Source organism: Ambystoma mexicanum, chromosome 1q (assembly GCF_040938575.1).
Source record: "Ambystoma mexicanum isolate Mex_15411 chromosome 1q, UKY_AmexF1_1, whole genome shotgun sequence".
NCBI classification, from domain to species: domain Eukaryota; kingdom Metazoa; phylum Chordata; class Amphibia; order Caudata; family Ambystomatidae; genus Ambystoma; species Ambystoma mexicanum.
The window spans coordinates 416,557,314-416,571,435 of NC_090922.1; the positions used below are offsets into that span (position 1 = coordinate 416,557,314).

Below are 14,122 nucleotides of genomic sequence, written 5' to 3' on the forward strand. Positions count from 1 at the left end.
TGTCCTCTTTTTAGTCTTATGCTCGCTACTATCACTAGTTCCAACTACCACTTTACTCTCTGCAATTTTACTTCTCCTTCTTACTAATCCACCTCCTTGTTGCCACTACCTCTCTGCTACTACTACCACCTCTCCACTCTTACCACTACTCCTACTCCACTACTGCCCTCACTACTACCAACACTCCTACCAATACTCCTCTTCCACTACCCCTCCGCTGCTACAACCAAATCTCCTCTACTTCCACCTCAACCTCCAGGTACAACAACTACTACCACCTCACTACTCCTACTCTGCCCCTACTACACTCACTCCTCATACCCATGCACAACCACTCCACAGAACTCTCCCTTCAATGACCTCCATACTCCTTCCGCACTCTTCACCTCTGGTCTCTCGGACATCCTCCTCCAACTCCTGTCCTCGCCCAATTACAATAGACATTTATCGCTTAAATAACCCACCCCCTTCCGGGATTGGGCAGCTCTCCGTGCCAATGACTTACCTTGCTTCAGGGGCTGGAGGGCTTTGGAGTCTTGATAAGGGATTTAAGCCCTGTCCCCTTTTCCATGCGGCCTTCATGTGTTTCTAATATAAGCAAAGTCATTGCCCATAGGGGACCTGTGTTCCCTATTGTTATGGCCTTCCTGCAGGCCCTGTGATATTACAGTCCCTGGTGGTTTAGTGGGTTTCTCGTGATGTGTGGGTTCCAGCAGCTACATGCTGCTGGAACTGTTCCTCTCATGGGTAACGCTCTGGTCTGCGGCCTCTCCGTTGGGTCTTCTCCTCTGGCATCACCTCCTCACAGCGTGATGCCGGGGCCTGCAGTGCTGGTCCGGCTCCTGCTGGTCCGGCTCCTGCTGCCCCCTTTCTTCAATGCCTCTTTGCTGTGCTGCCACCACCCTCTTCTCTATGGCGTCCTGCCATGGCGCCATCCAATTAGATAAGGAGGGGCAGGGAAGGGGCCTGCCCGCACACTCTCTGGGACCATGGGGTGTTACGGACAGGCTCACTCCCTCCTTTGACAGGGCCGGGTAATCAGCCCTGTCACAATAAGCATAGAATTGTGTAGGTATTGTAAAATCATAGTTGTACTGTATTAAGACAACTGTGCCGTTTGTTTAAATATTTTTATATGTGTTTTATGACCAAGCGATGGGGACGTAAAGACGGGATTGTTGGTGGTGCAAGAATCCGTTTTGCAATTGATTAAAGCATGAAACAATGCATGTGTTTTGGACTGATTTTCATAGTTTTAATCTAACTCACTTATTGTTATCCCTTTTGTAGAATGGTGATGGCACCATAGACTTTCGAGAGTATGTGATAGGAGTCTCTATACTTTGTAATCCTGCCAACACAGAAGACACTATTCAAATGGCATTTAAGGTAAATTAAGTCCACTACTGGCTGCGACTAACACAGTGGTACCTAATCTCTTCTATAAAAGATTTTAACAATGAGATTAAGTGAATTGTATTGTATAGTACACTGTAATTACTGAGTATAAACTATTTTATATTTGGAACAAAGGTAGTGTGCAATGCAAACACTAGTTTCAATAAGTCTTTGGTTAAAGAATTAAAGTTTTTGGAAAGCTTTCAATGTTTGCTTTTTGAAATAGATGTAGTGATTTGCTTCTACCCAGTTGTCAGTTTGTAATTTCCCAGTTATGCCCCAGTTTTGATGCTTATGGTATTGTCAATGAATGTCAATTTTTTTGTTTGTCTTTATTTTATTTTTGATTCAACAAGAATGTGGAATAAATGTGTGTTTTCCGACTGTGGCTGTGACTTTGTCGGAGACTATAAATGCTCTCATTATTTACTGGTAATCTTCATTAAACCAGGTTCACTTCTTCCTTGTTCCAGTCTATACAAATGAAGGGGTGCTGGCCCCAAACAGACGATTGCTTAGCAAGCATTAGAAAAGGAATGTTCTTTTCCGCCCTGTATAGCCGTGTGCACCCCCACCACTTCCGGCATTTAGCAAGCCAAATTGTATTTCAAGCTACATGTCGAGGGTGGGAAGCTGACTGGGACAAGGAAGATGTGGACTTGGAGTAATGAAGAGTACTGGTAAGTAATTAAGACATTAACTCCTCGTCCCATCTGCCACATGCCAGTTTATACAAATGTGGATATAACAATAAGGTGAATGAACTAAGATGGGACAAAGTAGCTAGTGTTGTTTAATCCCAAAACTTTGGGATACTGAAGTAACCGGTGCCTAAGATCCAGTGGACTGCAGGATCAGTATGCAAAGGGAAGCTTCAGCCGCTTCCCTAATTTGCAATTTATAATGCTGTACAAATGTTGAGGGGGAAACACATGTGGGAGCTGTGACGATCCTTCCGATAGCGTTACTGCTCACCAGGGGAGAAGCCCTCTCTGAGGCTAGGGAGGTGAGGCTGCTAACTAATAGTTCCCCTAGGGGTGGTAACATGAGGGAGGATCTAATAGAGAGAGACACCTCTCCTGAGGAAAAGGATGCGATTGGGAGGCACAACCCCTTTAATCCTCAACCCAGTAGGCTGACGGCAGCACCAAAACCTTATGGGTCTAGGCTCATCACTAAAACCATGTTACTGTGGCGGTTTAGGTACTGAGACGAAGAAATTCTCGAATGCTACAATTGACCGGGAAACATACCAGCGGAGCTGTAATCAATGAAAGGGACGGTACGTCAGGTTGGGCTCTACTATATCAGGGCATCAGAAACAAACAAAGGTGGAAGTGTAAGGGAAAGGGTACTGAGGAGAGTACAAGAGAAAGTACAGAACGACGGAAAGGAAGAGTGAGTTGAGACTGGAGAGACCGACTCGTGGATGAGAACGGAGACCACGGAGGAGGTCGAGAGAGTGAGAAAGAACAAGGAGGGCTTGGCAATCGAGGCCAGGCATAACGCAGAAGGAAGAACGGAAGGGCCCGAGAGAGGGCGTGAAGGGTGTGGTTCAGGTGGATGCACGAGGATGCCCAGCAGCTACTCCGGTGTTGGGAACAGAAGTAGAAACAGAGACTGGAACATGCATGTGTATATATGTGTATATATATATATATATATATATATATATATATATATATATATATATATATATATATATATATATATATATATATATATATATATATATATATATAATACAACAAACCACACTTGACCCAATGTCCCTTCTTGGATGTACTTCCAAACTGAAGTCCCCCCTTTTAGTCTTGGGAGCCTTCATTCTTTGGGCAAATAATCCTCAATGTCGAGACACTGTGTCCCTTTTAGACATATTAGGTAACCTTGGCTTTGCACAACACGTGACTGAACCTACCCACACTGGTGGAAATACTCTTCATTGGATACTATCTCACAACATGGACATTCTCAATACTAGGACTCAGATCTGCCCTTGGTCAGACCATTCTTTGCTTACTTTCACCTCATATTTCTTCAGCTATGACTAAATCTCCCCCTCTTACCATACGTACCATCGCTGTTAGGAATTTGAAAGGCATTACTCTTGAGGCTTTTGCCTCTGCCGTCCTCCCGCTTTTGCCTTCTCTGGATGACAAGCTTTCTCTTGATGTTTTCTCATATGGTCTTAGGAGGGCCGTTAATCATTTAAATCCCTGGCTCCCCTCAAACAGTCACACCCGAAGAAATGCCTTTCTTCTAAACTGTGCTTCTCTTCCGATATATACTGGACGCCAGGGCAAAAAATAAAGAGCGCTGAACGCCACTGGTGCAAGAATCCCTCTGATGCCTCTCTCCACATATATAAAGCAGCTGTGAAACTGTTTAAATATCTCTTACTGAAAGCAAAGGAAGGTAAACAATGTCAGGATTGAATCAGCTAAATCTAAGCCTAGGGAACCTTTCAAGGTGTTATCTAAATTAAAGGGCAGCCCTGTAGATACTCTACACGAGGCAGACATGACATGGTGTTAACATATCCATGATTGTTTTGCCCAGAAAGTTAATCTGCACCAACAGAATATCTGAAACCAACTGACCTTATTCCAATCTCCTGATCAAGACCTATCTTTGGCATGCCCCTTCACGATTTAGCATCTTCTTGCTTTTCCTTCCACAAAGTCTCAGAAAGCTATATCTAAGCTCAAACCTACGTCATGCAAATGGAGAAGCTTCCCTGCTTCACTCTTTCAAGAGTTTGGAGACACATTAATACCCTGGGTCACCACTCTTGTTAACCAGTCATTGATCAAAGCTGTTGTCCCAGATAGCATCAAGGAGGCATGGATCACCCCCTTTTTGAAAAAGGAGAACCTTGATGCTGGGGACACTGGGAACTTCTGGCCTATTATTAATGTCCCTTTCCTGTTAAAGATTCTGGACAGATTTGCACTTGACCAATATTAAGGCTTTTTTCTCGCAGAACAACATTCTTGCTACTGGCCAGTCTGGTTTCCTTGTGAATCACAGAACAGAGACTGCCCTACTTGATCTCAAATCTAACATAGTGGAGATAATTGACAAGGGTGGTCTGGCACAGCTACCTTTTTTCGGACCGCTTAGCTGCTTTTGTTCTGGTCGATCATTCAATTTTGGCTGATAGACTGATCGGGTGGGTAGATGTACCGAGCTTGCGGCTAACTGACTCAGATCCTTTCTTGGCCCACAAACTGCATTTGTCACCAAGGATAATGCTCAGTCTTTTGAATCGATCCTGACCTTTGGGGTCCCGCAGGGATCCTGCCTGTCGCCAAACATCTGCATAAAACCATTGTGTGACCTTCTATCTTCACTGGGTGTCCGCTTTGCAAATTATGCTGACAACACCCAGATTGTGATGGAGTTGTCAGGCACCTATAGTAAGGACCTAGAGAATGTTAACACCATATTCCATGCTATAGAACTTTGGATGGCTAAGAATTTGCAAGCTCTCAACAATAAGAAAACAAGGCCTCAACAATAAGAATTGCTCATTCTGGGTACACCGGCTAAACTCAAACATATGGACCCCTCTTATGATAATTTCTGCATTGCAGGGAACATCATCAAGGTCTCTAACTCTGAAGACTTCGGGGGTCCATTTTGCCTCCCACCTTACATTTAAGAAGCATGTTCTTCATCTGAAATCTTCATGCTCCTTCTATATCCACTTACTGTGGCAAATTCACCCCTACCTCTCTGAGACAAATCAAGCTCTGATTTCAGCAGCCATTATTAACACTAAATTAGACTACTGCAACAGCCTGTTCATTGGCTCACCCCTGGCCAATGTCACCAGCCTACAAGTGATTCAAAACTGAGCAGTCCGGGCTGTCTGCAGCCTCGGCCGATGTATCCATGTCACTGAGGCACGCAGAAGATTGCATTGGCTGCCTGTCAATCAAAGAATTAGATTTAAAGGCACCATGTTAGTCCACCACTGTTTGACAGGTAAAGCCCCAAACTATCTATCGACCAGAATTAGTCCCCTTTCGGCAAACCCTCCGCTCCAACAAAGAAATTCTTCTTCAACGTCCATGAGTTTTGCTGAAGAGGATTGGAGGCTCTGGTTTTCAAGCCTGGGCCCCAGATCTCTGGAAACAGCTTCCATCTGCCCTCGAGGGCTGTGTGTCACATCTCTTCCACCTGGGTTAGATCTCCTTTTTCTTTCTCCTGATGCAGCCCTCCTCCCCTCTATCTCCACCCTGAAATCTGTTTTTTGTTTTCTCTGTCATGTAAGCGTCTTGAGGCCCATGGGTGACTGGCGCTATATAGGAACATAATAGATAGAGATATATCTAGCCTTGGAGGCCGGCAGGTGGAAAATAAGACCACAACCAACAAGGAGTGGCCTTTCACCCTGGCGAGATGAGTTCCCCCTTAAAAGCGGAAAGCGTCTACTCCGAGGACCAGAAGAGGGGCCGACAGAAAGACAGAGTGTACAGTGGTGGCGTCACCTCTAGTGAGTGGACCATCTGATCCGATGCCTAGGCCGATACCGCTACCCCAGGCCTACTACAGAGATGTGAGAAGGAGCCGGGAAGAACTGCAGAGTGTTCTTGGCACTCAAACCCAAATGAGAAGGATGGTCGAAGCCACTATTGATGCCAGAGAAACAAGCAGCGTGCGGCTCCAAGAAGTGGCACCCCGCAACAGAGAAAGGTGATGGCATCATTCGAAATTCTACCTATGCGGTGAAACATCCTGACCCCAATACAGGAAAAAGGAGTTACGGAAAGTCAGAGAAAGAGCGGACTAGCTATTTAAGAAACTCTTAAGACACTCCATGAAACTTAAAGGAACAAGGGAGAGGGAGAGCAGTGAATAGTATGATATGAGAACACCTACATCAGCGATTGAGAAGACACATGGCCCGTGAACCCAAGACCCCAAATGCCATACAAGTGGGTTATTTTATGAACTCTGGAAAATAAAACGGAGGGGCCTAAAAGGCTTGGAGGCCCAGGGATAGTTTATGCTCTCCTTTTCTATCCAAATAACGGATAACTCTGCTAGAGGAGAGAATCACTGTACATAACCCAAAATCGTCTAGGGCTGAACAATTGATCCAATCGGCTTCTTTCATCAGTCAAATGCCTTCCCCGAAACATGAAGAAAGCTGAAAATAGGTTGTTTGAGACCAGCTAGGCGAAGGGAGTCATTCTCCTAGCATTGTGGAACTTTGTAAAATCTTTCTTTGCACCTCTGCTTTGAAGAGACATTTTGTTCTGGCACCCATTTTTAATCTTCCTAGAAGCACAGTTTTTTAAAATTTAATTTGGCGCGCGCACCGAGCAAGTCCTGAGAAGTCCCTGTTTGCCGGAGCTCTCCTGCCTGCGTTTTATGAGTCCTCTGTTGACAGTATTGACTTACAACGTGAACTTTGTTTAAGGAGTCCGCATAGAGCTGTAGAAACATTGTTTGACATTGATTTCCTTTATGCCTCATTTAGAAGCTGCAACATAATTTGCCTTTGGGCTGCAAATCATCAAAACAACATGCAAGCCACACCTATTCCCTTACGTGGCTACAAAGGCAGCTGTCCGGACGCACCTGCGCGCTTGCACCCAGCAGGTCCCGAGAAGTCCCTCTTTGCCTTAGCGTTGCAGAGGGGCAGACTCTCGTGACTTCCTCAGTAGCGCCGGTTCGCTTTCTTAGCCCGTAGGTGTACCACTCTTAAATCGGGCATGCCAAAGGGTCTTCTACCAGCAGAACAAACAGCGTCCATTAGGGCGATAGTTGTTAACACTCGGAAATGCTTTTTAATCAAACGTCCACCCCAAAGGCATCCCAGAAACCTGTGTTAATGAAAACTGGTTCAAAGGATTTCATGGATATTCGAAAATTTTTATAAAGAACAACCAATTGCGACGGGGTAACAACCCCTAGTAAGGCTGTGATCAATTCTACGGCTTCACTACCTGTTCTTCCTGTGGAAGCCTGTGCACAAATGCTATTCCAACTGAAAGCTGTTCAGCCTAAACAGTTGATCATTCCTGAAATTCAAGCCCAAGCAGCCCCATGTCTCGACCAAGAGTCATCTGTGGATCACCCGAGGGCGAATATATCTATAACAGACAACAGCCTTTTGGACCTTGTACCTCCAACAGCACTATCGGAACTAAATAATGATATTGCTGAGGGGGGCGGGTCACTGACGTTGCAATAATTGATTTAAACTTATCTAACTCCTGTTTTTTTCCACAGCTTCTCTCGGAGAACTTTTCCAAATCACCAGCAATGTTCTCGAGTATCAGTTCATATAATTCCAATTTCAATGTATCGTCTTGTGCACTCACTCCGCGTCGACCTACTGCCACTCCGGTCTCTAGAAATGATGATGTTTCGGTAAATCCTCATGCAGCTCTCACTGTCTACTTTGCTTAAGCTATTTCATACACTTAACAGCAAGGTAAACCATCAAGCTGCACAAATTGAAAAACTGCTTTTATGGCAATACAAAATCACACACAAATTACGGTGATAACACTTAACTTGCCTCGTTCCTGAGACCGCCCCCCCCCCCCCAATTACTATGGCGGCCCCTGATGAGGTTGTTGATGTCCAGCCCCCTCGGTTTGCTGGCACACAACCCTTAAGTTGCAAACCAGCCTTTAGTAATGTTCCACAAATTGACAAAATGATTGGTGTCTCTGATACTAATGTCGAACTGTTATGCCCAGACACCGGCCTTAACATCGTGCCACCTAGTCATTCTAGTGGCTTGAGTGCATCTCATCATGAGTCTGAGAAGCCTTCACAGGCTGCTTACACAATATTCTCAAAAAATACTAAACGCAGCACCAAGTTGTCTTCTCTCTCTCAAGTTAGACTATCAAAAAATTAGTCTAAAACTAAGAACAACCACAGTGCAAAGATGAAGTTCTTTATTAAAAAGCTGAATCTTCCGGCCAAAAATTCAATATCGACAGCCCAAGCAATCTCAAAAAAATATCCGCTCATGACTTCCAGTAAAGTGATTAGAACAGAAGTAGAAGGTAAAAACTTGCCGTTGCCGTATGCCCCACTGGACGAATTAGTCAAATAGGCAGTAATACAAAATAATCACGTAAAATGCAAGGTGGACACAGCAAACCCCACCTCGTCTGAAATACCTCTTATGAAGGAAGATGTGAGCTCAGTAACGAACATCAGAGATTTTCATCGTCAAGAGATCTGAAAAGCAGTTGACACATATATGAGCAGTCAACCTGCAGATGTCCCTTTAAGCAATATTGCCAAAACTTCCAGGGCTCAAGTCAATAGCAAAGCAAAGAGTGTCCGCTTTGAATAAAAAAGGGGAAATGAGACTTCACCACCGAAGTCGCTAGCTAGAAAGATACTGCACGCGCTTAATTTAGAGCAAAACCCAAAGATAGTAGTTGTAAAGGTTCAACATGGCCTATCCTCAAATTTACAGCAGTAGGTACCAAACTGTCATTCAGAGAAGGACACTTTAATTTCACCAAATAACAAACACGCTTTGTTAGCGCAAGTAGCACCTGAAATTATACAATTAATACAAGCAGTGATGAGTACTAATTCTAATCCAGTAACATCCATTGTCGACTCAGATCTGCCTGTTAAACCTGCAATCACTAGACCTTTGGAGACTCGCAATAAGAAGTACCCAGCAAATTTCTCATTGAAGATGGCTTGCAAACCGAGTCTATCAGTTCAATATGGACTGAAAAGGCGGTCCATTTTGGCTATATTCTCCGATATACCCCTGCTGGAAGATATTAATTCTGCCGACCTTGCGCTGGTTAAATTCCCAGTGAAAACCAACTTACACTATGTACGGATCTGGATGAATTCCATACTTGTTCGAAACACCATATGGTTGGCAAAAAAGGAACTTCTACCGTTGGGTTTTGTCCTTAGCACTGATTCAATAGTCGAGGGTGAACATGGCAAAAAATTACAATAACAAGCCGTCAACTCCAGTTCCAATTTGGCTGTATCACAATTAAGTGCTACATCATGTCAATCTACAGAATGTACGTGTGGCCCAATTACTCAGCCAAATTAACTAGCACACTCTACAAAAGCTCAAAATATCTCTCTCCTCAGTTGGAATACTAGAGGCTTTACTCACTTGATAAATAATGATAGCGAGTTGACTAACATTCTTATGCTGCAAGAAACATGGTTAATGACAGTTCCTGTGTGGGATAACTATGATTTGTTTCTGAACCCAGCGGTTAAGGCGTCCTAAGGTAGACCATCATTAGGTCTGCTCTTAGCTGTCAAAATTGAACAAGGTATTGTCGCCCAAGAATGGGCAGCACCGAATGAGTTTATTCAACTGGTCAAAGTTAAAATCTACAATCTTACGTATGGTTTAATGAATTTGTTTTGGAATCCTGTGGACATAGCTGATGGTAGATTCTTAAAAGCCATGGGCGAATTATTGAATCTAATTGCAATGGACTCTTCCATCACACAAATTATTATTGCAGGAGATTTGAATCTCGACTGCACAATCGAGAATGTTCCTAAAAATAATCCCAGATTGGCAAAATGGTTCTCTTTTGCGACAAATCACAATCTGATTAAATGAAATGGAGCGTTTCCCTCAGATATTCCCCCACGGCCCACTTGGCAGCGAGGCTGTAGTTCTTCCACAATTGATTTTATTTATGTGAACACGCAACTGCTTAATTGCATTACTAACTGACAACCATAGTGACCATGACCAACTTGCAGCCCAATGGTTGAGCACGAAGCTCAATACATTTGAGCATATGAACCACTTGCATGAACGCTTAATGGTGAATACCATTGGAAATCGCCTATGATGGTCGGCCAAATCCTTAACTCTTCTGAATGATCATCTAGCTTTGCAATTTTGCACACAACAAGTGACTCCTTCTGCAACACTGATCGTCTATTCTGACATGTAACAACATTTCCAACGTTCAAATAATTGTAAGAGTGCGCTTAGCCATACAATGCCTCGATCGAAATTACACGTGCACGATTGTGACAGACAAGCTAAGAAAACAGAATTTCGCTAGGAAAAAACGAGAAGCCTTCAAAATGTCACCGGATAAGAGAGCACCGTTTTTGGCACATATAAAGACCACATATAAGAACTGGTTAAAAGCGACTAGAGCAAAAAGATATCAGAACGACGGAGAAATCATGTCGTCCATACAATCTAAAAATATTGCGGGGTCATGGTCTCTTTTGAACCAGTTAACTCATAATCCACAAGCTATCGTACAGGCCAATAATGTTACCGAAAACAAATGAGCATTCATTTTTTACAGCTATATGCTGCTACGTTAAATACTCTTGTTGACTCTGTCCAGGGCTCCTCGCATTTCCATCAAAAATTTGACCTGGATGATATCCGATTCTATATAAATAAATTCAGTAAGTCGAGAGCTTGTGGCCCCGACGGTCTCTCTAATCGGACATTTAAAAAGCATCCGGAATTATGGGCTAATATATTATTTCAATATATTCTCGTTAATCAATGCCACTCAAATTTTGCCGGCAACCCGGAAACATTCAATAATTGTTCCGATTTATAAAAAGGGGGATCAAACTTTACCAACTAGCTATATAGACCTATAGCCTATTAGATGCCCCGGGGAAAATCTTCACCAGACTAATTTTGAGGGACTTTCAAGAAAGGACAATCGAAAACCAGCTTGGATATGTAGCTGGTTTAGGAACTAGTCCTAACTTGATGGTGTTGAATATGTTGAAATCCAAATATGCGGCTAAAAACCAAGTGCTATTTTATGTAGATTTTCGTTCTGCTTTTGATTCAATCTGTCGACAAATCATGTATCTCAAACTCATCCGGTACAACTGCCCTGCTTCCATATTATCCTTGATCATGAGACTTCACACCAACACAACAATACAGGTTAGGTTAACCTTAGCAGGCAAGTTGGCTACGATGTTTCATACGTATCGAGGTTTAAAGCAGGGATGCATACTGGCAGCATCCATTTTCAATTTGTTTGTTTTTATTTGATTTGGGTATGGTTTTGCCGACTGGTTAATGTGACCCCCCCCCCCGAAGTTGGGGAATCAGACAATGTGTCATCTATTATACGCTGATGACCTTATTCTTATATCACAAACACCCACTGCATTGCAATTTTTGCTTAACAAGCTGGAGTTGTATGCTTCTAGTAATAATTTGACCATTAACTTGCAGAAAACGCAGATTATGGTGTGTAGACCTCATGTAAAGGCTAAAGTCAGATCATATAACTGGTATCTTCAAAAAGAACCCCTATTAAAAGTACATCATTACAAATATTTGGGCATAAGTATTGTGGACTCTAAGTCAAATCAATTTATTGAACTTGAAATGTGCAGCAAACTCCAAAGTTTGATTTCCCAAGCGAAAGTAGTAAAAGGTAAATTTGGGAAATTTACTTTAACTCATATTATGCAATTTTACCAACGAAAGGTGATTCCGAGCTTAATGTATGGCATTGAGACATTTCTGCCAAAGGACTCCAGTTTGTGGCAAAAGCTTGAGTCACGCTTTTGAAAGCAAATACTCAATTTACCTAAATCTGTGCCTTACCATTCATTCGGCATGAATTAGGTTTGCTATGACTTGAAGTGCAAATTAAATGGAGAATGGCTGTTTTTTTAAGGAAATCTAATTTAGGTTTATCCTCGAATACCATATTGGGAATTATGGCTAAACATCTTTTGGCAAGGGAACAGATATTTACTAAGTTGTGGTGTGATTACACACTGCATGCCTTAGCCGATGCATCAATCACCTTGGATCTGCTATTGAGCAACCCTCTGCGTGCCAAATCCAAATTGTACCAACATGACTGGATAGAGAATCACTACTATTGTCTCAAATACAAAGATTTCAATTCCAATCCGTTTATACATAAGCGATTTCAGATAATGGCAGACTATCTTATTAAATGAGCGTCGCCAATTTTGCGTAATCAATATCTATGATTCAGGCTGAACTTCTCGCCGACTAGGGAGGTCTTGCTTGGAAGGAAACAAATATCACATGATCTAATTTATTGTCGATTTTGTATAAACAAAGCTGAAAAAGAAACGCTAGAGCATTGCATTATGGTTTGTCCTATGTTGTCCAATCTTAGAAAAATACATTTTAAGAAAGAATGGGCACTGCCTTATTGTAACATGGCAATGAGCGAGATATGGCAACATATATTCAACAACCCCAAATTAGCGGTTCGTGTAGCTATTGTTCTTGGATGCCATCTTTCCTGGAAAGTAAGAGGGTTAACAATGCTTTTTATTGTATATGTTTATTATTTTTTATATCTTATTTGTCTCGTTCTCTATTTATTTTAATTTATTATTTGATGAATTGAAGAGATGTAATGATATGTTTTGTAATATTTGAAAGGATGATTTTATTATCCAACCAAATAAAAAAAAAAATTGAGAGACTTGCACCCAGGGGAAGGGATTCATTTTCGTGGGTTGTGAAAAAACACTTTTGTTAGTTTTTGCGTACTACTGGTAGGGCTAGGTGAGGCATTTGTCCAGGACCGAACTTTACTTCAGACTTTGCTGGCATCCTGACAGGCCAGAGTTTAGCTGATTTAGGTAGGGAAACCACCTTAAATAGGGAGAGATAGGTTTTCTTTATTTTTTAATAAAGGTTTATAGCCCAAACTATACATGTGTTTGGTCAGAGTCTCTTTCCTAGGCCACACAGGGCCGGCAGATCTCATTGAATTGACGCACACAGACGCGCACACACAGAGACAGACCGATGGACGTGTGCACACACACACAGAGAGACCGTGTGATGAACCTGGATTATTTGTACCTTCTCCCCAAAGGGGAGCTTCCACCTTTGAGGCTGGGGAGGTGAGGGTGCTCAGCAAGACTCTCCGTCGGGGTCTGGGCAAGTGGGACCTCACTGGGATTGACTTGGGGACAAGGACTCCCATTCAGGTCAGGAATTCCCTGTCCAGAACAAGCTATCTGCCTACATGCGAATTGGAAAAACTGTTCTTTACCCGGTTTTAGGTTTACCAAATAGTGACATTTGTTCAATCTCTTTGGCTTCAGGTAAGGCTGGCTTCTGCCTGAACGCCACAATCAAAAAAGAATGACACACCCCTTTTGTTTGTGATGACGTACTTAAAATCATGAGGAACCTTGAATGAATGAGAGCGAATCCTACGCAGAGGCAAGCTTCTGACGGGAAGGCGTCCTGGAAGTGGTGGAACCACGCTAGACTGCAGTGCCAGCGGTAGCGTGGAGACCCACAAAGAATCTAAGATCGAGATGAAGATGGTAAAGTGACCGTCTTGTCTGGTGATGCGCCCACACAGAAGCCGTGGTGGGCTTTGGACCCGTTAACTGACGCTGAGACGAGACTGCAGCAGGGAGCCCGGAGAGCCAAGCTCTGCATGAGAAGACCTGAGACACCGAGAAACTTTTAACATTCAGGCTGGGAAGTCCACGTGTATTACGGGAGCCAAAAAAAACCTGAGCGGGCAGACGCCCTACCAAAACGGAGATAAAGTAAGCCTGTTAGGGGGGGCAGAGGACTTTGGGAAGTCCGAGAACCTCGAAATATTTAGAACAGCACTGGAGAGAGAGGGAACCTGGAGTGTTCCAGTCCATAAGTAGAAAACCAGAACATTGTCGAGCACTAAGTCCAAAATGGTGCAATTGTGTTAGGGAAACGTTT

General features: G+C 43.1%; 1 protein-coding gene across 1 annotated transcript in view; it reads left to right on the top strand.

The window, feature by feature from the left end:
- LPCAT2 (lysophosphatidylcholine acyltransferase 2) overlaps nucleotides 1–14,122 on the top strand; it is a 1,163,987-nt gene that overhangs the window by 994,056 nt on the left and 155,809 nt on the right. The window contains exon 12 of the mRNA XM_069639642.1: nucleotides 1,291–1,389. Coding sequence (XP_069495743.1) covers nucleotides 1,291–1,389 — 99 coding nt within the window. The remainder of the gene's footprint in view (nucleotides 1–1,290; nucleotides 1,390–14,122) is intronic.